The sequence below is a fragment of the Mesocricetus auratus genome, unplaced genomic scaffold, assembly GCF_017639785.1.
Source record: "Mesocricetus auratus isolate SY011 unplaced genomic scaffold, BCM_Maur_2.0 Super-Scaffold_100011, whole genome shotgun sequence".
NCBI classification, from domain to species: domain Eukaryota; kingdom Metazoa; phylum Chordata; class Mammalia; order Rodentia; family Cricetidae; genus Mesocricetus; species Mesocricetus auratus.
In genome coordinates this window covers 7091682-7117345 of record NW_024429195.1, presented here as the reverse complement: position 1 = coordinate 7117345, position 25664 = coordinate 7091682, and the positions used below count along the sequence as shown (strand labels likewise).

Sequence of the window (25664 nt, the reverse complement as noted above, 5' to 3'; positions counted from 1 at the left end):
CCTCAAATGTGTGTCCACATGGATGTCGGGTTCTGGCTTCGGTATGCTGTGTGCAGAGGCTGCCGGGGGAGACAGCAGAGATCAACAGAATCAGCAGGGGACAGCGTCACAGCTCCTTCAGATCCTGGACCCCTCCCCGCGACTCAAGCAGGCAATCCTCAAACTGTTTCAAAAGATGAGATTCAACTTTCGGGGTTCTCTAAATCTGTGTTGGAGAAGGGTGCTACATGTGATTCCGTGTAAACTGTCCAGCCACCCCAGCCTGAAGGATGTGAAAGCAATTCCTACCTCCCCGAAAGGGATCTCACGGAGGCCACAGCTTCTGTCAGCTCAGGGAGAGGAGGCAGGGCAGCCCTGAGATCTGCCGAGAGCCGTTCAGGAAGTCAATAGAGCAGAGTTGATTTGAGATCACAGGACAGCCTCCCAATCACTAACAGGCCAGCCCCACTTATCACAGTCCAGTGAGCTTTGTTTGGTCAGCGCCAGACAGGAAGCTGCTATTTAGGCAAAACGCAGGACAGCTGTGGGTCTTGACTTGGGAAGACATAATGAATAAAACATCTATTAAAAAAAACCTTTATTAAACATAGAGCGTTATGCCCAAATAACTTCTCAGGGCTGTGAAAGGCTCCTGGGACTTCACTGACAGCAAGTAGAAATTGTTACATTGATTCCAAGGTTCCCATTGTCTGCAAAGAGATGCGCTATGGCTGTGTCAAAAACAAGACAGTCGCTGTTCAAGATGGCCGCCGCCACACCATCGTGAATGGACCGGGGCGTGGCTTCCCAGGTCAGCCTCCGCCGGTTGCCATTCAGCTCCAGTCTGTAGGCAAAGTTCTCCGCTTGCTTGCGGGAGCCGATGAGGAGGACAATGGCGAAGAACTGCTGGTGGCCTTCGAACTTCTCCTGCTTCTCAAGCACCAGCATGAAGTGGTGACCGAAACAGGACTGCATCATCACCCAGTCTACAGCCCCGGGCAGGTTAATGTCTGTGGCTAGGAAGACTATGTCCTCTCCCTGAAGGGTGGTGATGCTCTTGTGGGCATGCATGAGATGGGACATCACGGCTTCCAGGGGTCCCTGCCACTTGCAGGAGGCACCAGGACAGGGGCAGGAATAGGGACGGTATTCACAGATGTCTTCATGCTCTGGCTTCTCCGTGTGGTGGAGAGTCAGCGAACAGCCCGTGGTAGCATACTGTAGAGACAGAAACAGACACTGCATCATGGCTCCCTCTCAACATCTCCTTGGTGCCAACATCTGTGCAACCTACCCACACACGTTTCCTGGGCTCACGTTCTATCTTTAGCTCAACTACTTTTGTTCAAGGAGAGTCAAGTGTTTAAGTCTCCGTTTCTACTCACTGTCAGTAGCATCATGCATAAAGTCAGGGTACTGCTTTCTAGACTATCATCCCATCAGTGGTGAAGGATGAGAACTAAGCTTCTCTTAAGTATATCAAATAAGCAGAACTATGAGATAACTTGGCCACCTTCTCATTTTCTATAGCCCCTGACTCCTTTCAAGAATTCAGTTGCTTGGGAGTGGATGGGCAAGGACTCCTGGATCACCTCTAGGCTTTTCCTGCAAACAGACGTCTTTGAAGATAGCACAGTCTCTCACTCTACTCCTTCCTGACTTAGACTGACGCCAGATCATCTAGTTAGTGGGGAGTCTCCCTCATGCTTCCCTGTTCTTCATTGCCAGTGCTGCCAGCCTTGGGTGGTGGTGGTGGTGAGGGAAGAGGAGGAAGAGGAGGGGGAGGAGGAGGAGGAGGAGGAACAGGAGGAGGAGGAACAGGAGGAGGAGGAGGCTGGAACCCTGTCACATCTTGCTGTCTCCTCTGTACTTGGCTCCCCGCAAGTGCTGCACCTACAATTTTTCATTTGCTCTTAAAGAAATCTCATTCAAGACTGGCATCCTGGCTATTGTCTTGGCAGAGGTTAAGGTGAAATCGATCAAACCTCTCCTTAAAGCCTACCGAGTTTTCCTGAAAAGGGGAGATACGACACAGGAATAACAGGGGAAAAGGGTAGATTACTGAATCTACTTTAATCCATATAAACAGCTATTAATCCCAAAATATTTTACATTGGTATGGATTTTAGTTTACTGATATAAATTTAAAGTTATTGTTGTTATACTGTATGTTTCTAGTCTTGTTTGGGGTATTATGCTTATGTAGCTCATTTCAAAATGTGATGTATAATTAAGAAATACATATTAATAGTCATCTATAATAGTCAAATTTATATTCATGTTAGGTATGTTTTCAAGGTCATATACAGATATATTTAGCTAGATAGATGGTCTTCAAAACGCCATTGGACATTGGTGGCGCACATCTTTAATCCCAGCACTTGGGAGGCAGAGGCAGGTGGATCTCTTTGAGTTCGAGACCAGCCTGGTCTACAAGAGCTCTTTCCAGGACAGCCTTCAAAGCCAGAGAAACCCTGTCTCAAACATACAAAAAAACAAAAAGCAAAATAACCCAAACAACCCCCCCAACCCAAACCCTGTAAAGATCCACAGAATATGGCATTTAATATGTTTAGTAACCTAAGGCTTTTCGTGACAGTGAGACACATCTGCTTCTGGCAGTACTGATCTACTTCAAAGATGATGGGCATCGAAAAGACTTTGTATGGAGTTTGTTTTCCTTATGGAAAAAGGCAGTTATGAGGGCAGAGAAACTGCCTGGCCTTGACTGTTGACAGTGACTGTCAAAGCTGGACAGGCAGGATGGAAAAAAAGAAAAGAAATGACTACCAAACTTTGCAAAGACAAGTAGGACAGTCCTTCAAAATTCCTGCTTCTCAAAAAAGTTTGTCAGATATTCTAGGCCTGTAGGCTGGAGATGGGTGCCCCAATGTTACAGAGGAACCTTGGGTGACTGTTCAGGCAGCCAGCTGTCTCTGTCATTTCTCTTTTTGTAAGTTGTTTGCTCTGCACTTCCTGTTTACTCAGGTAATGTTATATCCTTCTCAGGTCTCTGATGAAGTTGAAGACTAGACAGTTATAGTTTTCTTTGTTACCAAAGTCAGAAAAGAAACTCACAAAAGAGATATAATGACTATAAGATTGAGAGATATAAAAAGGTAGTTTGGGGGTGGTTATGCAAGTTAGGATAGAAAGTGAATTAGGTACAAACTTTAGACTCACCAAGATAGGACAGATAATGGAGTATTTTCCCTGAATTTGCCAAATGCAAATGGACTAGACACTGTTAATGTAACTCTTATCTCTATATTTGTAGTTATTATACTTACTGTACATAGTTTTACTATGTTAGTTAAAACATTCCCTTTTATTAGACATAGGGCAGAGTATGTGATATTTTGATTTCATTCTGAAATAAAGCTTGCTTTGAGTCAGAGTGTGGAGCTAGCCACGAGCTGACCAAAATTAACCATAGAGGTTGGAGGACTGTGGGCAGAAAGGCGCAGGAAGCAGTAAGGTGGGGCTGAGAGGCTCTTAGCCCTCTTGAAGGAAGGCACAGAAGAGCAAGGTCATGACTCCTGGCTTCTCCACATTTTCTCTGACCTTTCAGGGTCTTACCTCAATATCTGACTCATTTCTTATTGATAAAGAATAATTAGTTAAACGCTTCATCCTTCTGTTCAAGCACATATCTCTTCCTGATGAGGTTGATCAAGTCCTCACTAGAGGCGGGGTGAGGGGAAGCTGGATGAACTTCTAAGAGTCTGCCCTTTGGACAATGCCTTACTAGGTTAGGAACAAAACTGTCTTTTCCTTCCCATTCTCAGGATATTCCCAGTAGTGAATATTCCCAGTAGGAGTGAAGTAGATTTCTGCTCCCAACCTTCACAACGACAACGGCAATTCTACTTACCAGAGGGAGGGTCAAGCCACAAACAGATACCTGTGCTATGGTCACAGGAAGAATTAAGAAGTGGCAACCTCCATGAATGTAGTGGCAGTGAGGAGGCCTCAGAAATCTCTGGTGCCTTGGGTAGTAGATCAGTGTACACCATGGTGTATGAATGAACTCTGGGAGCCCATTCCACATGGAGGGATGCTCTCTCAGCCTCGACACATGGGGAAGGGCCTAGGTCCTGCCCTGGATGAAATGACAGACTCTGGAGATCTCCCCCCAGGAGGGCCTCACCCTCCCTGAGGAATGGTGTGGGGATTGGGTGGGGGGCTGGGGTGCTGGTGGAGGGACAAGGGAGGAGGGGTGGGAGAGGGAGCTGGGATTGACATGTGAAGCATTCTTGTTTCTAATTTAAATAAAAACATATATTGAGGGAAAAAAGAAGTGGCAACCACTCTTAGTGTAAACTGAGGAGTTAGCGCCTCACTTTCCAGCACAGGGTGGCAGATAAGCTGTCTGGCTTACTGCGTGTCGTCTCCAGCCCTCCACTGAAGCGCGGGTACCAAAGAAATGACAGCACCAGGCCATCTTTCTATGGCACTAAGATTAAAAAAGCAACCAACCCGTAAACTCACAGCTGCCTGGCTTCTCCCTATCCTGTCTTACGAAATAACCCCTTATAAAGTTAACACAGGTCAACTCCAACCCTTACACAATGTCTTTCCAGAAACAAGGGGGGGTCTGAGCACCTTCTCCACACAGGACACCAAGCTGAAGGCTCTGAGAGGCTCTCCTGCCAGGGAGCTCAAAGAAAGCCACTTGAAAAATACAGTGCGGGTGTGTATGTGTCTGTATGCTATTGCTCTGGAGGCTGAGGCAGGAGGATTGCATATTTCATGCTCTGTTGAACCACACAGAACTCTACTTCAGCAAACAGAAAGGCAGCTCATGCCTCTACCGTCTTGGCAGAGGTCCTACATGATCTGCTTTGCTGACAGGAATCACTTCTTTGTATTTCTGAACCAGACTAACTTTTAAAAAAAGTTCAGGTAAAGAAAAATTCTTGGTCAGCAAGAGAAAGATTTATCCTTTTTCTGTTTACATTCTGTTCTCAACTTTTTAAATACTAAGAAGTCGTCCCCATGAACTGTTCTAAATCCGGGCGTGGGCAGGACGGAGAGCATCCTGATGATCTTCTGTGGACAGTGGGTGAGGCATTTCAGAGTTTTAAAAACACACAAACACAACAAAAATAGCAAGAACTTCTCAGAGCTGAGCTCAGTGTCTGGATCCAAAGATGTCATAGGATGGGCTGCTGACCTTAGCTGCCCAGGGTGAGGCCCAGAAATAAGGAAGGCAAAGTCTGGCAAAGGGATAGCATCCAGGACAGCGTGTCCCCGGCCTCTTCCCACAGCCCAGGCTACTCCATCTCCCAAAGCCAACAGCAAGTCTTTCCGTCACCAGCCTGGCTTGGGAATGTGCCCTGCTCAGGTAGGAACCTCTGTGTGCTCTACCATTGGTTGTCACACACGTAACTCTTGGTCAGCATCACGCCTCAAGTCACACAGAAAGAGGCGGCATTTCCTTGTACCTGTGTGGACAGGGCCTTCTGAAAAGATCCTGCTGCAGGCTTTCTTAAACATGTTTTTAAAGCCTCTGGTATTTTACACCGGTTCTTCTAAACCAGCTGAGCTTCAAGACCCATCTATTGCTCTCATTTCCCCTTTGTGGTGGTTCGGGACCACTGGGGCCATTTCTGTGGTGGCTGCATTAAAGAGGGTCTACAAGAAAAAAAATTTCTTTTTTTGTGTGTGATGCCCATGTTAAGTCTGGTCACTCTACTGTTGGGTGCATGCCACTGGACACGGCATGGCTCAATGATCCAGGGCCATGTGAAGCAAATGATTCTATCCCTGACATTTGTGGAGGGAGGGCTTTCCGTTTACAGGCCTGGCTTCCTCCTGCAGACAAGCGCTGCTGAGTGGAGTCCCTGGGCTCCTGCGGAGGCCTGCGTGTCCTGGGACACACCCCAGCTATAAATGAGACCTCTCCTTTGGGAGAGATGTGCTTGTTTCCCCCAAGGGCGGGGTTATTTTTTAAACCTCTCTGAAGAAGAAAGCAAGGCGCACAGAGAAATACTGGAGGTGGGGAGGACCAGCTCGAAGTTGCAGAGTGCGGGGAGGAGCAGGACAAATGGGACGTCCCGTCTAGGACCCGCCCGGGTGGCAGCCTGCTGCGCAAAGCTCTCGTGCAAACACGTCCTGCCTCTGAAGGCCTGTGTATGACCTGCTGCTTGGTGTGGAAGTCTCTTCAGAGAGCAGCAAACAGCTCCGTCCTTTCCCTCCTACGAGGTTTAAAGGCTGTATTGAAGGTGGGATTTAGGCAGAGTTTCCTTTTTTGGCACAGAAACTCTTCCATATACAAATACCATGGCATTCTGAACACGGCATCATTTATTTACCTAGTAAACAGCAACACTATTGGTTTATAAAGTGAGTTTTAAGCTAAATACGCTCTCTCATCCAGACTGCTAACGAAGGCTGTGCGTGCCGTAGAAGGTCTGGACCAGTCACTTCGTCTGTTCCATTACACTTGGTTCTGTGTAGTTCCAGAATGATGTGCTGAGCACTGACAAGCAGTCCTCCGCTACAAAGGAGGCGCCAGCAGCTGTGGCAGAGTGGGTTCCTCTGGGGCCCTGGGCGGTAAATGCCCTGCCCCCATCTGCTACCTCCAAGGAAACAGCTCAGATTCATTAGCAGGACATCTGCCAGTGTCTCACATGAGAACGCCTCAAAAAATAAAAAAATAAAACAGAACCGACATTCTGCTGTTGGATGTGACCTTTTCCCGCGTAAGAGCAAGCAAACAGCTCCAATCTAAATAAGCTCTAATGGCCATAAAGTGCACACTGTGGCTAAACACAATCATGGCTCTGGCCCGGGCAGCAGCCCTCCACCCTGCAAAGGGCATTTCTAGGACAACGCTGACTGCGGACAACGTCTGTGCTCAGCCGTGTTTCCCGACTGCAGAAGAGGTCCTGGTTTGGAAGAGAAACGGGCCGGCAGGGTGTCTGCAGCTTTCATGCATTCACACGCCTAACAACACAGGTCTGAGCTGGGAGCAAAATGGAAACACACGGGGAAGAAGGAGCTAGAAGGGCAGCCACCCCCCCTTTTTACAGCAATACTGAAACTGTTGTCTATGCTTTAAATTGCATCAAAATTAAAAATCTAGGAGAGATGTTAGCATGTTTACATTCTAAGAGATAAAAAATTTCTTATGAGGAGTTGGTTGAACAAACTGAGCTTTCTCCTAGTGTTTTCCTGGGAGTAAACATCTTTCTAACATAAAACATCCACATGGAAATAAACCAAAGTTACTCACTTTTCTTTTTCTCAAGGTTCTGTGGGACTCAGTTTTAGTGAAGCAGCATAGTTTTACAACGCAGAGACAAACTGTTATAGAAACAACTCGTCTCTGGTCCTCACACAAGACAGAGTCTCCTCCATCACTGCTCAGCCTGTCAAGGTTGGCAGTCACTGGCCTGCTGCTCTGAGACCTTCTCTGCCACTTCTGGCCACTTCAGTAACAATATCCACCACACAGACCCATCTAAAATGTGAGTTCAAGGACGGAATTAGCCCTATCCACCATATTCTTACATGGGTCCTGGAAATGGAGCGCGGTGTGGTGTGTGAGTTTGACAGGAGGGAGGTATAATTTATCATGTGTGACCAGCAGATAACCAGGGAACTAACCAGCTGCTGTCTGTCTTCTCAACACTCTTCACTTGTTCAAATGGGACTTTCAGGTGAACTACTATAGTATGCTAAACTCAGCAGGGGAACACTTAGGCTTATCAAAATTAACCATTAACTACTGGAGAAAGAACTGTGCATATGAGACAAATGGTACACCCTTGAACTACATGTTCAGCCTCCAAACAACCATTAAAACACACACACATGCACGCACGCATGCACACACACGTGCACGTGCACACACACACACACATATGCACACCACACTTTTAGGGGCTGGAGATGACTCAGTGGTTAAGAGCACTGGCTGCTCTTCCAGAGGACCCACCCACATGGCAGCCCACAACTGTCGGGGACTCTAGTTCCAGGGGATCTGGCACCCTCACACAGACATGCATGCAGGGAAAACACCAATGCACATTAAAAATCATTAAAAATTTTAGTCCTTAAAAACAAAGATACAGTCTTCTAGCAACTCAAACCAGTTTTGTGATTAAAATGTTTATCTTACCCCAAATATCACCAAGTGATCACAGATTATTTCCCCATTTCTTACAGGTCTAATCATTTTGTTTTAGTTTTGATTTACTGGTTCTATTACCTACTCCTTGTCTACCTGGTACTTACAAGTGAATAAATACTAGCTTTATTTGCAGATGATGGACAGTCTCTCTCCATGTTGATTTTACTTCAACTGAAAAATTTTTTTTTTTTTTTTTGGTTTTACGAGACAGGGTTTCTCTGTATTGTTTTGGATGCTGTCAGTCCAGCCCGGCCTCGAACTCACAGAGATCCACCTGCCTCTGCCTCCCAAGTGCTGGGATTAAAGGCGTGTGCCACCACCGCCTGGCTCAACTGAAAATCTTACTGTAGATTTTAGTATTAAAGGAAGCTTCAGTAGTTTTGGATCACATAAGAAAAATGTTCATACTTTTAAATATCAAGATGTTTCAAATATTTTATTTATATAAACAACTAGAGTGTGGTGTTTTTAACGTTTCTGGAATGTCCCACAGACCAGAAACAACAAGCCTGCTGTATGCTTCTCTTGAAATAGACTTACAACCACTGGCGGAGCATCTGTGCTAGAAAGCCATGGCCTTCCTGTTTGCTCTTGAGCCTGATACTGTGCTCAACAATACGTGTGTACTCATGTTAACCCTTGAACAACAGGATAGAGCTAAGCTGCTGAGGCTGTATCAGCTTAGATCTTCCTCTAAACACCCTGGCATATTTTCTTGTAACTCCTATGTTAAATTCCTCACTTTCACTCCCAAGGCGGTGTGAAGCCATAAGTATTAACCAGTAGGGCAGTGACAGTTTTACAGATAATGAGAAGATACTATTACTGATCCCCCAGAACTGTCAAACAGTGCCATCAAACACTGATGAGACTAATATACTGTGAACTTGACAAACTTTGTTTAGAGGAAGGCCATTCTAATTAAAATCATGGGTTCACAAACCCACCCTCCATTCCTAAGACAAGGTAGATCACATACTAGTTTGCTTACTAAATGGTGTGTTGGTGGAAGACTTTGTGGGTAGTTGCTATCCCCGAAAACATTCTGTGATGGAGAGAGGACCTGGCAAAGACTCCGTGCCAGCAACAGTTTATTTTCAATCTTAGAAACTTGGAGCAAAAGTTGATTTTTGACTGTGTTTCTTATCCGTCCACAGGCAGTTAGCAGGCAAGTACACACTGTCACTGGGAACCAGTTTTGTGAGGTCCTTTCAATGCAAACAAAAGCACCTGAACAAACTATAGTCAAAGGCTTCCTGCCGCTAGCACCTGGCCCACCCCCTCCTTTCAACCTTCCATCACTCTTCAATGCCAGGTCCCCCCCCCCCATACACACAACCGTACTGACAGCACTGACAGGCCTTAACAGTGCTTTTCCTTTACCAGCCTTTACTGGCTAACATGATCAGATTCACCAGAAGACCTGGTAGGATTGTTAGAGTAACAAACACATCACAAGGTGTGCATTCTCTCTTCCAGACAGGTTCTTGTTGGTGCTGATTTGCTTGTTTTTATATACCTCCTTCCAAAATTGTCTGTTGCTTAAGTGAAGTTCACATCTGACCAGGCATTCTGAACCCCATCTGGCAACCTTGGTAAGAGGACCCCTCTGCTACTGCCGTCCCTCCGACAGCTAGTGCTCTGAGTGGGAGGGAATGACGGGTTGGTTCCCACCAAGTCGAGTGGATGGCAGAAAAGACAGTGGTTGTTTTATGAGGGAAGTCACTGGCTCGAACTGCAGTCTGGACTGTCCAGACTGACAAATCAGAGAGCGTTCATTTTTTATGGCATATGCTAATTGTATCTCATCTCCTTCACAATATGTAGAGGAGGCCAACAGTGGCACTGTAGGGCACCCAAAAGAAAGAGAGCAGAGCAGTGTTCTCCAGCTGGCCTCGCTGAGGTCCACATAGTGAAAAGTGCGGCCCACACCGGCTGCCTCCTGTCCGCTGCTCTGCTGGCCGGCTGCCTCCACGATTAGACAGCGGCAGGTGAGGCAGACAGGCGGGTCACGGAAGGAGAGGATTGCAGGAGCATGTCAGACAAGCACGCGGTGGCTAACGTTAAGCTCAGGCTGCGTTTGCGTCAGGGAGCACTGAATCATTAGCAGCACTCAGGCCACAAAGGACAACCCCCAGCGATGGGGACGCTGGGAAGAAAGGGAACTGCAAGAAGTGTCAAGGTCTAAGCCAGTTTGGCTTTACCAAGAAAAGACCTGTCTCCTTCCCATGAACTACAGAAACCCTACAAACAGCACCCTTAGGAAATGGTCAAATTATGCCCAGGATTCAGGTTAGCAGTAATTAACAAAACAAAACAACAGCAAGAGAGCAAAATTAAAAATGACTACTAAAGGGAAGCTTACTGAATAGCTCTGGTGTTGTTAGAGAACTGCAGTGTGACACAGCATTGAACATGACTTCAAAGAATGTTTATCAAAACAGAAAAGCAGCCACAGTGTGAGAGGCCAGAAAACAGCAGAAAATTATCACTCCTCATTTTTCTTGCTGGGAAAGGTGTGAGTGAAAGAAACCATTATGTTACAGGCATGTTTGCAAGGAGATTTACAGAATGGTACCATGGTTATCTTTAGGGGGAGAATTATAGGGCATTTTGATTTTATATTACTCTCTTCAGTTGTATATCTGAAAATAATGACTGCTGTGTTTCCCTCTGAATAAAAGTGTGAATAAAATTATAACTTAAAATTTGTAAAATAAGATACATAAATTAAAATATGTATACTTAAAAGTGGTGCCTGTCCAGACTAGGCTTTAAGACTGATCCCATGAACAGTGACAGATGCTCACCACCTCAGGAGACTGAGGCAAGAAGATCACGGGCTTGAGTCTGGCCTTGGCTACATAACAACTAGAGGGAGGGAGGGAGGGAGGGAGGGAGGGAGGGAGGGTGGGTGGGAGGGAGGGAGGGAGGGAGGGAGGGAGGGTGGGTGGGAGGGAGGGAAGGAGGGAGGGAGGGAGGGAGGGAGGGAGGGAGGGTGGGTGGGAGGGAGGGAAGGAGGGAGGGAGGGAGGGAGGGAAGGAGGGAAAGAAAACTAGATTGTGGAAATGGGAAGAATGAAAAAAGTCTAATCCTGAAATTTCAATGAGCCAACGTCACTGGGCTCTAGAAAGCCCTATGATGTGCTTACACCATTAGGGTTAGGGAGAGCCCAGTGAGAAATTGGGGAGAAAGCCAGAGCCATTTTTTTATTCCCCCAAAGTTTGTGTCTGCCTGAAGTGATACCACACTTCCTCTGAGCTTCTAACCATGCATCTATTTGTGCGAGGGCAGAATCGTCACCACTACCCCAACATCCCCCCCCTCATTTTACAAATGAGCCTCTGGGGCTGAGAGGAGCTAGCAGCCGCCACAGTGGGAATGGAGTGAAGGTGTGACGGGCCTGCTCTTAAAACTATCAGAGAAGGCAACCCAGCAGTGGGAGGGGCCAAAGACACCACCTTGTTCACTCAAAGTTTTAAAAGAGTGCACAAACCCACATCTTTACCACGGGAACACTGCCCACAGTCTCTGTGGTAATCTTTTATCCCATAGATATCACACAGTCTAAAAAGCCATTACATCAAATCTTTGCCAAACTGAAAGCAAATAAGGAGAGTTGGCTAATTATCAAGGAACAGAAAAGACGGGTGGCTGGTGCAAAGTTAGCAGAGTACCACCTCATCACTTTCAGGAGCTCCAGTAAGACCTTGGAAGTTACCTGAAGTGTGAAGACACATTTAACCAGAACAAACATCTTCCGTTTCCTTTTCTGGATGCTCAGAATGGACCCATGTATAATCACATTTCCCCAGCAGTACTAGGTGGTGGTCGTGCTGGCACTCTGGTGAGACCCATCTTGGGCCTCTAGTAAGTAGGGGGCCTGTATGTTTGAATAAGAGATGCTACTTAGCCTGGCCTCCATACAATCACACCAACACAATACTTTGTAAGGGGCTTACAAGAAAGAGCTGTAAGGAACAATGAGAACTCTAATCGAATATCTGGCTGGCACTTTATGGACCAGATCTGCCATACTTTTTGGTTGGCCTCTAGTCTGGCTGTAGGAAAAATCAACTTTAGTTGACAGTTTACTCCAGCTCTGAATCATGGTGACCAGGGACATTTGCTGGTTAATTACATTGGAATCAACATTAAACTTTAGCACTGTGGAGGATGGGAAAGGAGGGGAGGGAGAGGGAGCTGGGTTTGACATGTGAAGCAAACTGGTTTCTAACTTAAATAAAAAATAAAAAACTTTAGCATTGTTATGTGTTATTCTAGCCCTTGAGTTCTATTGACATTCAAATGTTGTGCTGTCAATCTTGTTCTTTAACGTCCTGAGCCCTGGAGTAATGGATTTGAGTTCTGATTTTTCGTGCACTATTCTCAGTTTCTGGGCCAACCCAGTCAATCTCAGGCATCATAAGGAGTGTAGAGACAGCTTCCAAAGCAAACAACTGTCATGGGAGAAACCTGAGAGTAAGAAGAAATCTTTGAATGTAGTTTTGATAATGGACTTCCTGTCCCAGCACAAAACCACCTGGCCCCCACTTCTGAAGGACAGGAAGGGCCCTTTCTGGCTTTAATCTGCTCTCAAGGCACCCAGCATGTAGAAGTCCCTCTATTCATTTTAGCAGAGGGAGGGTCACGGCTAACCAGTCAGGACTCCCGAGAAGCCCTTCGGCCTCCCCTCTAGTGCTTTTGGTCCCATGACCACTTACCAGACTCGGAATTTTAGGGCAGGAACAATCTCTGCTGTAATCCTTTGGCCCCAGCCCTGCTTGTAGCCCCACAAGTGCAAGAAATAAACTGCCTTGTGCTAAGTCAGCTATCTAACTACCAGGACAACAGTTCCTGGCTATGGATGACTAGAGCGAATACCCCTAGGAAAATACAGACTAAAAAAGAAAGCAACTTAGAAAACCACTGTTAGATCTGGTCAGAGTTCCAAATCAGGTGTGCAGTGAATACAGCCTAGGCTTAGTGACCGTGGCCTGAAAGGCTGTTGCTAAGCGGTAGGAATCTGCTGTAGATGTGGGCAGTGGCCTTATGGTGCTCTATGTTTGCATTTGACCAAGATGAGAGAAAGAGGCAGGGGCAGGGTTGAGACCGACATCAAAGTCCAGTTTGTAGTTTTCTTTCTCTCTATGAATGCCTGGCATGGCTGGGTGCACATTCCCGGCTCTTAGGCAAGAGCAAAGGCTGCCTTGGTTCCTTTTTGTGATGTGGAGTCCTGGGCTCCACCTGGGCTCAGGTGATCCAGCTCAGTTTAGGGGCTGCTCTGTTTGTAGGGGCCTGAGCTCCCCAGCCTGTCCAGAGCAGTGGTTGTCAAGGCCCCTATGGGGTCACCTGAGACAATGGGAAAACACAGATACTTACATTCAAAATTCATTAACTAGCAAAATTAGTTATGAAGTAGCAATGAAAATATTAAGTTGGGGGTCGCCGCAGGACGGGGAACTGTGTGCATTAAAGGTCACAGCCCAGGAAGGTTGAGAGCCACCGCTCTAGAGGCTCTCCCAGTCCCTGAGGCGATGTGTGTCAGTCAGTTACCTTTCTTCCTTGTACCCCTACTTCCTGGGAGAACCAACTGGACTACACTGGCCACTCCTTTAAACAAAGGGCCAACTAGGTGTTTGACCTAGACTCACGTAACTGAGGCTTTCAAATTCAGTGATGATATGCAAGACACATTACATGAACCTTCAAAGAAGTCATAAAAATGGGAAACATAAGAAGTAGACTCGAGAGGTTTGGTATTTCCTACAGCTGTGGAGAGAAATCCCTGGATGATACAAAACCACTACTGAGGGACCAGGGAGATGGCAGGGTGACATTACTCAGCAGGTAAAGGCTCCTGCCTCCAAACCAGTGGCCTGAGTTTGGTCGCCTGCTACCAAGACTGACCAGGTCATGAAGGAGAGAACTGGCTCCCACAGCTGTCCTAGAACCCCCACAGTGTGGCCACACATGTGCAAACACACCTAACAAAAAGACGTAACGAGGGGTGAAATGCACTGTCCTGCTGACATGCCAACCTTCCACTGAGACACAGAACAGACTGTCAAGAATTCTCAGCTACAGATGAAGAACAGACTGAAAACACCCCAAGTAAGCACTATTATGATAAAAATTCTTAAAAAGGACTATCTGGGTTAATTCGCAGTCTGTATTAAAGGAGTGGTGATATGTTAATATTTAATTATATGGCTTCACACTTCACAGGAGGCAGTTGTTAGCAACACTTCATTCTTTCAATCCAACAGTTGGAAGCTGTGTTGGGACGGCACCATCTGACCAACTCCTCCAATCACACGGCTTTGTTACTAGTGTCAGCCCTGAATTATAAGCTGGAAGCTTGGAATATAATTCAGATCCAAAATTCCCTGTAGTACTAAGGAGTACAGCAAAGATGTGGACTGACTATGTGACTTAGCAAGTCAATGAACACTGAAGAGTCTACAGACATGGGAGGTTCCTCATCTGGAGACAAGGCAACAAATGCTCCTCCTGCAAATGAGTTTGTACAGAGCAGGGATGCAACACGTTCCACATAGCCTCCCAGTTTTTCGTGGGATAAAACTGACTTCCTTAGAAGCTGGGCAGCCTTGCTCTTCATTTATAGATGAGGAACTCAAGGCGTCCTCTGCCCCACTGCCCACTCTGGTAAACAGAGTGAGCCAGGCAACTCTTGAGACTCTGGGCACCAAATATCCAACACTGTATTCTTGCATGAGTTAGCTCACAGAAGCAAGAGCAGGGGACAGTGATGAGGCGGTCCCTAGGAATTCCAGGAGACTCAAAGTGCAGGCAAAAAAAAAAAAAAAAAAAAAAAAGGGACACAGATCAAGCAGATCTTCCTCACCCCCTTGTCTGACACAGGCCTCATTCCTTACTTGATGTTTCTTATCTCTAATGAGTAGCTTTGGTAACTGTGGTACACATCCAAATTTGGCTTATCCATACCAAGTGGCTGAGCTACCCTGCTAAATAGTTCGGATTATTGCTTAAGCAAATGTATGGAATGCACACTCCAGTTTTAGAAACTTCATTCATATGCACATAGAAACGTATCTCCAATACCTACTACAAGCTTGGTTCCTGGTCTACTGATGGCTTAGCCCAACTGCATTCTTAAAGAATAGATTGAGAAAAGCACTCACACATGTCCTGGTGGTGTTCCTAAGTTCAAGAATGACTTCAGGAGCCTGTTCAGGTGGTAGGAAAGGACACCAGAGTAAAATGCCACACTCCAGCAGCACTACGAAACCCTGACTGTCAAGCAGAGGAAAGTAAAGGGAGAAGACAGCTCAGGCAGGAATCTGTTACCACCCGAAATCTCTCAAATGTCAGTCATGCACTCTGCCAACTATCATCGGATTTTCCCACTCTGACCAGGGAAGCAAGCAGGCTAGCTGCAGATTCACCTCGCCCTCCTCCTCCCCTCCAAACCAATCCCATCCTCTCCCAGCTCTGCAGAGGTCCACCTGCTCACACCCCACCGAGCGAGCGCACAGCTTCCTCCTCCACATTTCCCTGCTCCCCACACTAGCGGGCATGGCCCGGGAACCTAGAGGCCCCTCTGGCAGGGGAGGTGGGCAGGCTAGCTGGGATCTTTCCCTCTTTGCCTCCATCCCTCTACCCGATCTCCCAGTCTCATCCTCAGGTCTACAGCAGACCTTCTGCTATGGCCTCGCCTCACTCAGTGACCAAGCAGATGCTGTGAGAACACGCTCCTTCTACTTCCTGAGGACTCGCAACCACCCCCGGCCCCTCCCCAATCCTAAATGGCAGCTCCCATTACCTACAAACCCTCCCTGGAAGCCCCAGTGCTCACAACTACCCAGACCCCAGAAGAATTTCCTATCAGGCGACACAGCCACCACAGTCTAAGAACCAGTGAAGGCAACAGAAACCAAGAAGCAAAATGCCCACACAACACAGACAAGATAAGATATCAGCACCTATAGTTACAATCTCCCCAATCCCAGATGACTGGACTCCAGTGTCTGGCACAATCAATAACAGCCAGGGCGAGATATCGCCACTAGCGCCCAGCAACCCTACCACAGCAGGCCCTGAGTATCCCAACACAGCTGAAGCACAAGGAAAAGACCTTAAAACAGCCTTATTAATATGATACAGGCCCTTAAAGAGGAAATGAACAAAGCACTTGAAGGAATTCGGGAAAACACAAGCAACACAGGAAGGAAACGAAGAGGAAATAGAATCAACAGAGAAAACCCAAACTAAGGGGAATTTGGAAATGAAAAGTTTAGGAACTTTAACAGAAGCAGCCTCACCAGCAGACTGTAAGAGATGGGAGAATCTTAGGCATTAAAGATACAATAGAAGAAATAGATACACTGACCAAAGAAAATGTTAGAGCTAAAAAGCTCCTAACATAAAACATCCAAGAAATCTGGGAAACTATGAAAAGATCAAACCTAAGAATAACATGAATAGAGGAAGGAGAAGAAACCCAGGTCAAAGTCACAGAAAATATTTTCAACAAAATCATAGAAGAAAATTTCCCTAAATTACAAGAAGTACACAGAACATGAAATAGACTGGACCAGAAAAGAAAGTCCCTTGGCACATATTAATTAAATAATTAAATAATAATTAAAACACGAAACCTACAGAATAAAGGAAGAATATTAAAAGCTGAAAGGGAAAAACAAGTAACTATAAAACAGTTCTGTTAGATAACACCCAACTTCTCAGTGGATACTCTAAAAGCCAGAAGAGCCTGGACAGATGCTAGACCAAAGTAGCAAAACTTTCAATCATAACAGATGGAGAAAATATCACATTCTATAATAAAACAAAATTTAGGCATTATCTACCAATAAATCCATCCTTAAAGAAGGTGCTAGAAGGAAAATTCCAACCTGAAGTGGTTAACTAAGGAAAATACACAATCCCAGACAAGCAAATCAAGAGGAGTAACACCCCCCTCCCCCCACACCACCACCACCACCATAACAGGAATCAAAAAACACTACTCACTGATATCTCTCAACATCAATGGTCTAAATTCTCCCACAACAAGACCTCAAGCAGAATGGATGCAAAAACAGGATTCATCCTTTAGCTGCATGCAAGAAACACATTTCAATATCAAGGATAGACATCACTTCAGGGTAAAGGGTGGAAGAAGATACTCCAAGCAAGTGGACCTAAGAAGCAAGCTGGTGTAGTCATTCTAATATCTGACAAAATAGACTGCAAACCAAAACTCATCAAAAGAGATAGGGAAGGACACACACTCATCCAGAGGAAAATTCCACCAACATCTATGCACTAAACGCAGGGCATCCAAGTTTGTAAAGAACCATTAATTACTACAGCTTAAACTACATACTGACCCTCACAGACTGATAAAGGGTGACTTCTATCCAACTCTCACCAGCTGACAGGTCATCCAGATAAAGACTAAAAAGAGAAGTTGGTGCTAACTGACATTATAAACCAAATGAACCCCACAGATATTTATAAAACATTTCACCAAACACAAAATAAAATGTCTTCTACTCAGCACCTCATGACTTTTCTTTGGGCCGCCAGCTCTTATGTAAATAATGACTTGGAGACTTATTACTAATTATGAAAGCCTGGCCTAACTTAGACTTTTGCCCAACTAGTTCTTATAGTAACCTGTTTTTATTAATACGTTCTGCCACCTGGCTGGCTCACCTCTCCTCTGTACGTACAGTATGTCCAACTTCCTCAGGGTCTTATGCACCTAAATTCACCCCAAGTTCCTCTCTTTGCCTGCAAGTCCGGCTTCCTCTCTCTCACCTAGCTACTGGCCATTCAGCTCTTTATTAAACCAACCATAGTGACACATCTTCACACAGTGGAGACAAATGTTTCCCCGTTTGGAACCGTGGTGTCTTATACTAAATACGGAAACTGCCTCATTGCAGGCAGAAAGTGAACACTGGCAAAGATCTTGCAGCAATTTCTTGGGAGAGATTAGCAACAAATATCTCAAAAGCAAGGCTTCAGTTTATAAAAGGAACAATTGGATCCTCCCTAATATTGTATGAGAAACACCAATTTCTGGAGCCCCTACATTCTACACTGATGCAAATAAATCAGGAAAGGTAAGTAGTAAGTCAGGAAAAATAAGTAAGATAGCTCAAAGTCCTTATATTTTATTTTTTTAATTTCAAAAGGATTCTTACATTTATTTGAAATACTGAACTTAACGGAAACTATTAGCATTTAGGATCTCACCCCACAAAGTGTGGACTTATTTATTTATTCTTAATTTTACATCCTGACTGCAATTTCCCTCCCTCCTCCCCTCCTATCTCCTCTCAAACTCCCTTTCCTTTTTAATTTTTTTTCATTTTTCCCAAGACATGTTTTCTGTGTGTGACAGTCCTGGATGTCCTGGCACTCACTCTGTAGACCAGGCTTGACCTCGAGCTCACAGAGATCCTCACCATCCTTGTAATTCTGTTCAAAAGTCAGAATTATATGCTATGCTTAAGGTACTATTAGATTTTTCCACAACCTCTTAATATAGTTACTGACTCTCAGTATGCAGAAAGTTTTGTAGTACATAATGAAACTGCTGAACTTATTCCAGAATTAACTTTGATATCTATTCAATTACAAGATATAATCAGAAATAGAAATCATCCCTTGTGTATAACACTTATCAGATCTCACATGGGTCTATCAAGTCTTCTAACACAAGGTAATGATGAAATTGATCAGATATTGATAGGAAATGGGCTAGAAACCTCGGAATGTCATAAGAAACACCATGTAATAGCAAAGGTGTGAAGAGACATTTTTCTATCACTTGGTAACAAGCCAAGGAAATTATAAGGAAATGTTCTACCTGTTCTCTGTATAACCAAACTCTACTACCTGCAGGAAATAACTAAAAGTTACTCAAATAAATGAAATTTGGCAAATGGGTATGTTTCATTTTATAGAGTTTGGAAAATTAAAGTATGCACCATATCATAGATACATATTCAGTATTTCAATGGGCAACTGCTTTGAGTTCTGAAAAGGCTGATTCTGTAATCACACATTTATTAGAAGTTATGGCGATTATAGATACACCTGTACAGATTAAGACTGACAATGCTCTAGCATGTCTCTAGTAAAATGAAACGGTTTTTGCATATTACAACATAAAGCATATTACAGGTATACCACACAATCCTATAGGACAAAGCAGTTGTTATAGAAAGATCTAATCACACTTGAAAAGATATACTTAACAAACAGAAATGGGTAATAAAGACCCCCCCAGAGATAGATTATACAGCGCTTTATTAACCTCAAAAGTTTTTTAATGCTAATGAGAAAGGAATGATGCCTTCAGAGAGACCTGTATAGTAGAAAAAGACTGAGCTAAATCAGCCTGTACACTTTGAAGACGCACTGACATCAGAATGGAAACCACGATACGTGTTATGTGGGGAAGAGGCTTTGCTTTTGTTTCCACAGGAGGAAAAAAGCTACGGATCCCATCAAGATTAATAAAGATTAGATTCAAACAGGAGAGACCTCTTGATCAGGAGAGGCAACAGTTCGTCAAACAGTGTGGCCAATCTGTCAAAACTAACTTATAAGACTAACAAATGTCTTCATTTGATCAGACATAACCTGCCAGAAAGGGAAACTCATGATTAGGGCAGGGTTTTGTTTTTGTCTTTCCAGGAGAATAAAAACGTCAAACTAAGGAATCTGAAGACCACCGGGCAAATGAGACATCTGAAGGAGGATAAATCATCCAGGGAAAACGTCCCAAGAAAAAGAGTAAATTGGTCTAATGGTACAGCATACTTAGTCAGCATAAAATTTCATAAATCCTCCGAAATGCGCATTTCTGCTTTTTCTCTACAGACGTATAAGGCAATGGTCTTTTTTTTTTTTTTGTGGTCCCAGTTCAATTAGAAATTAAAGCTGACTTTGGAGCTGGGGGTGTGGCTCTCTCCTTTAAATCCAAGCATGCTTGTTGGAGGAAAATCCAAAATCTGTCTCATATCAGAAGAGCCACCTGGTATGGGACAGGAGAAAACCAAAATTAAGGGAGAATTCTATTGTTACCGATCTCCATAATTCCTTGGTTTTAATTTGACTCTTTAAAACTTTTCTTAAGGTATAAATATTATCTCCCTGTATGAGATTTCGGGCCTTTTCAATCTGGGAAAAGTGGAGAGTAGGGTCAATTATTCCTTGGATTTATCAGGTTTTTTATCTCAATTTCTGACTTCTGAGTTTTTATTAATACTAGAACAATTAAGGTAAAAGCATTACAAGACACTTTCTCCAAAACTGATGATATACTTGGACACAAAGCAAGTCTGAACAGATACGAGAAAATCCAAATAGCTCCCTGAGTCCTGTCTGACTACTACAGGTCAAAGGTGGACAGCAGTAACAACAGAGACAACAAAAAGTATACAGACGCCTGGAAACCAAACAGCTCACCACTGAACGAAAAGTATGTCAACTCAGAAATTAAGATATTAAGCTTTCTAGAAATTTTCTAGAAATAAATTAAAATGGATATACGCTCAAACTTATGGACACTATGAGGGAAGTTTACAGCACTAAGTGTGTGCATACAAAATTGGAAAGGTCTCAAAGGAGCAACTTAGAGGCACACCTGAAAGCTCTAGAACAAAAAGAAGCAAATGCACCCAAGAGGAGTTGATGGCAGGAAATGAACTCAGGACTGAAATAAATAAAATAGAAACAAAGAGGACAGTAGAAAGATCAATGAAACAAATGGTTGGGTCTTTGAGAAAAGTAAAAGATTGACAAACCCATTAACTAAAAGGAAGACTATCCAAATTAACAAAATTAGAAATGAAAAGGGGGATATAACAAGAGACACTGAGGAAATCCAGAAAATTCGTAAGAAGTCAAATGTATCTTTATTTGCAGATGATATAGTAGTATACATAAGTGACCTGAAAAAATTCCATCAAGAAGCTTCTACAGCTAATAAACAGTTTCAACAATGTACCTGGATACAAAATTGACTCACAGAAATCAGTAGTCCTCCTATATACAAATGACAAATAGACCGAGAAAGAAATATTGGGAATAACATCTTTCACAATAACCTCAAGTAATATTAAATAGTATTATTATTGGGGTGACTAACCAAGCAAGTGAAAGATAAAAACTTTAAGGCACTGAGGAAAGAAATTGAAGATACCAGAAGATGGGAAGAACTCCCATGTTCATAAATCAGTAGTAAATCTAGTAACTAACAGTAAAAATAGCCATCTTACCAAAAACCATCTACAGATTCAATGCAATTCCCATCATAATGCCAACACAATTCTTCATGGATCTTGAAAGGACAACTCTCAGCTTCACATACAGAAAAACCAAAGACAGCTAAAACAATCCTGAACAATGAAAGGAACGTTGGAGGGGTCACCGCTCCCAGTTTCAAGAGTGCTGCAGAGCTGTCATGGAGACAGATTGACTTGTTCATCAAAAGAGCTGAGCTGAAGACCCAGACACGAACTCACACCTATGGACACCCGGTTTCGTATGAAGTTAGACACACATACCGGAACAAAGGTGCTGGTCAAACCGGGTGTCTGCACGTAGAAGAATGCAGATAGACCCATACTTATCCCTCTGCCCCAAACTCCACCCCAGATGGACCAAAGACCTCAACAAGAAACCCTGAACCTGACAGAAGAGAAGAGTAGGGAACAGACTTGAACTCACTGGCTCAGGAAAAGACTTTCTGAACACAACGCTGTTAGCACAGACACTAGGATCAATGATTAATAAATGGGACCTCAGAAAACTGAGATGCTTCTACATGGCGAAGCACTCAGTCATTCAGAAAAAGTGGCAGCCTACAGAATGAGAAAAGATGTTTTCCAACTCTATATCCACTAGATGACCGATATCCAAAATATATAAAGAACTCAAACTAGATATCAAAAAACCAAATAATCCAATTTAAAAAAATGGGGTACAGATCTAAACAGAATCCTCAATAGACTGAACTTAAATGGTGAGAAACACTTAAGGAAATGTCCAACATCCTCAGTGCAAATCAAAACTGATACAAGAGTTCATCTTCTACGTGTCAGAATGGCTAAGATCAGAAACACAGTGACACGTCACACTAGCCAGGATGTGGGAGTGCAAACTTGTGCAGCCACTGTGGAAATCAGTCAGCGTGGTGGTTTCTCAGGAAGACGAAGACTGATCTACCCTAAGATCTGGCTATGCCACCCTTGTGTATATACCCAAAGGATGCTTCTCCTACCACAGAAACACTTGCTTAGCCATGTTCACTATTGTTCTATTCATAATGGCCAGAAAATGGAAACAACCTACACGCCCCTCAGCAGAAGAATGGATAAAGAAAATGTGGCACAGTTATACAATGGAGTATTTATTTGGCCATTAAGTGGAATGAATATTGCAGATAAATGGATGGAATTAGAAAAAAATCACAAGGGATGGAGTATGGACACACACACACACACACACACACACACACACACACAATCTCTAAATCAACACAGAGACTGCAGCATCACACACAAGGCCTGTAGGTGTCTGCAGTAGGTCCCCTGAGTATATATTACAGCGTGCAGTTCAGTGTTTTTATGGGATTTCTGGATGTGCAAACAAGTGGGTCTGTTTCTTATCCCTTCTCTTGGCCTCATTTCCCTGTTTGCTTTGTCCAATTCTGATGTTTTCTTTCTTCTTCTCATCCTTTAGAAGCTTGCTTGCTTTTTAATGAAGGAAAAGAAAGGGAATGGACCCTGGACAGAAGGGGATGTGTCAAGGAATTGAGAGGAGTAGAGAGGTAGGGGAAACATTACAGGAAGGAAAAAAGAAGTCTAATTTCAATAAGGGGGTAGGGTGGAGGGGGGCCCAGCAGTGGAAATACTTTATTCAAATTGCAGAGACGAAACACCTGAGCTTCGTGAACTAGGAAGCATTACAGGGGTGGGGCTAGGAACAAGCAATTGAACGAGGTGGCCCCACAGCCTAACCCTCACTCAAGCCCTTATTTGAATATGCTATTTTAGCTGGACTGGTAGCTGGGCAGAAGACCAAATTAAGTCATTCATTTTACCTACTTGACTCTCAAGGCTAACATTAAAGTCTTCAGTGAACTATTTTTAATTTAAAACAGCTCTTGCCCTAGAAACTAATCAACAGTGAGGAGATATGAAAGGCAACTTAAACAGCCTCAGGTGGAACAGTTACTTTCATTTGTTAAAAAAAAAAACAAGAACAACTACTAGGAAACATTATTTCCACCCGAAAGTTAGTTCAGAAAATGAACTCCCTGCTAGAAGTCTCGATTACAAAGAGATTTATAAATGGGACTGTGAGGACTTTTTTTTAAAAGGGGGTTCAGTGTAGGCAACAGGATGTTACATATGACCACACAGGGTAAACTTAGCAGTCATCTAAAATACAGGAGGTCAAGTTTCAGACATGAAATAGGTGAGGAGATGAATTTGGAAAGCTGGTTATTGGGAGAAAAAAAGCAGAGTCTCCGTGTGGGCATTTTAAAGAGCTTCCTGGAACGGACAGACATGAATGGTTCTGTACTTAGCTGTGAGGGTATAACGCAGGCCCTGAACACACAGCGGTGGGGGACAAGGCAGTGAGAGCCTGGACTTTCGCTTGTGGTTAGCTTTTCCCCCAAGAGCACAGGTAGCTCCACTTAAAGTGTTGGCACTGAAGAAAACTAATAAAGCCCCTGGGTGTCCTCGTTAAGTCCTGGTGGACTCGAGTTCATCGCCCTTAGTAACAAACAAGCAGCAGCCATAACTTCTGATGCAGCCACAACCGAGTCCTTCCCGGTCCTGGGCAGCCGAGGAGAAGGCGTGGCCGGCTGCAGGATTTTCTCAGCAGCAGGGTGTACCCAGGCTCCCTTTCTTTGCAGCTGCACCCCCAGGGGCTCCCAAAGCTTAGGCGCTGGGTCCAGGAGGAGTTCGGCGCCATCCCTGCCGAGCTTAGGGCTGGAAACCGTCCATTTCCTACCTCCACACTCTCCCGCCGCCAGCTGCCCAGCCCTACAGAGCACACGCCTGCCGGGGACGCGGCGGCTCTGGGTTGGGAGAGCCGGGGTGCTCGCAACCATCAGCAAGAAGCAACTAACCGGGGGCTCAGGGCTCTGGAGAACATCAACCCTTGTTCCCAAAGTGGACAGGCGGGCACCGAAACGGTGGGCAAGGTGTGCACACGCGCGCGCGCGCGCACGCACACACACACACAAACGAGAGACAGACAGACAGACAGACAGACAGACAGGCACAGAGAGAGGTCCCCATTCACCTCTTCAGGTGTGCACACGCGCGCGCGCGCACATACACGCACACGAGAGAGAGACGGAGACACAGAGAGAGAGACAGAGAGAGAGACAGAGACACAGAGAGAGAGAGACAGAGAGAGAGGTCCCCATTCGCCTCTTGGCGCCCGCGAGCGAGTGCGCCAGAGGACACACGGGCCGGGACTCGGGCCGGCGGCTTGGCACACCCGAGCGTGGCCGTGGGACTCACCTTACAGGGAAACAGAACCGCCGAGGCCACCTTCTCCATCGCCAGGTTCCTGATGCTGGGCGTGAGGGCGCCCCGGCACGTCGGGCAGCAGCTCAACTTCTGGCGGCATTGGTTACACACCAGGTGCCCGGCCTGGCACTGCAGAATGGGGGGCAGGACATAGTCAAAGCAGACCGGGCACTCGAAGAGCGAGGTCAGCTCGTGGTGCTGCGGGGACACCGGGCCGGCTCCGCCGCCGCCGCCGCCGCCGGCTCCGGGGCCTGAGATCACCGCTGCCGCGGCCGGCACCGCGGACGACGAGCCGGGGCCCGCAGCCGAGATGGTGGCGGCGGCCGGGGGCGCAGCTGGCGACGGAGCGTGCGGGGTCTGAGGCGGCGGCTGCTGCTGCTGCTTGCTGCAAGGTTTGCTAGCGCTGGGGCCGGTGGAGGACGGGCGGCTCATCGCGCTCCGAGCCCACCATGGACCTGCGGCGTCCGCCTGCCGCCGCGGGGCCGCCCGGGTCAAGGCGGTGCGCGCCCCGCGGGTGGCGGGCTCCGGGGCAACGCCACAGCGCCCGATCCGAGGACCGGGGGCGCGGACCCGACCGGCGGCACCGAGAGGGCGGCGGGCACAGGACCGCGCCGCGGATCGGAGTGGCCGACGCTCTCGGGGGGCTCGCGGCCGCGCGGGGTGCCCTCCTCCTCCTCGTCCTCGTCCTCCTCCTCGGGCGGCGGCGGGGCTCCGCGGCGCACACCGTCCCGGCCCACCCGCTTCAGGGGCGGCCGCTGACGCAAGCCCCGGGGGCGCGCGCGGACGTGACGCCGAGACACGTGTGCGGCCGCCCCGGCGCGCCGGGACCCGGCAGAGCCACCCTGCGGCCCGCCGAGCTCTGCCCGGCCCCGCTGGCAGCGCCGGCCGGAGGAGCCGTTTCCTGCTGGGCGGCTGGGTCGCCGCGGCGCGGGGTCGCTTTCTGGGCGTCTGCGGAAGTCAGCGGCTCCAGGAGACGACGTCGCCGAAGG

At 46.0% G+C, this 25664-nt stretch overlaps 1 protein-coding gene across 1 annotated transcript; it reads right to left on the bottom strand.

The window, feature by feature from the left end:
• Nucleotides 1–562: 562 nt before the first annotated feature.
• Nucleotides 563–25222, bottom strand: Siah2 (siah E3 ubiquitin protein ligase 2). Its single transcript, XM_005077908.4, has 2 exons — nt 24667–25222; nt 563–1197 (listed from the first exon to the last, which is right to left on the bottom strand). The coding sequence occupies exons 1-2, from the start codon at nt 25105–25107 to the stop codon at nt 640–642; spliced, it is 999 nt and encodes a 332-aa protein (XP_005077965.1). The 5' UTR covers nt 25108–25222; the 3' UTR covers nt 563–639.
• Nucleotides 25223–25664: the final 442 nt, after the last annotated feature.

Bases quoted from the DNA above. Each gene is read 5' to 3' on its own strand.
- Siah2 (XM_005077908.4), bottom strand. From the start codon at position 25,107: ATGAGCCGCCCGTCCTCCACCGGCCCCAGCGCTAGCAAACCTTGCAGC. The intron at 1,198-24,666 runs GTGAGTCCCACG...CTGTCTCTACAG, and splicing joins CGGTTCTGTTTCCCTGTAAG to TATGCTACCACGGGCTGTTC.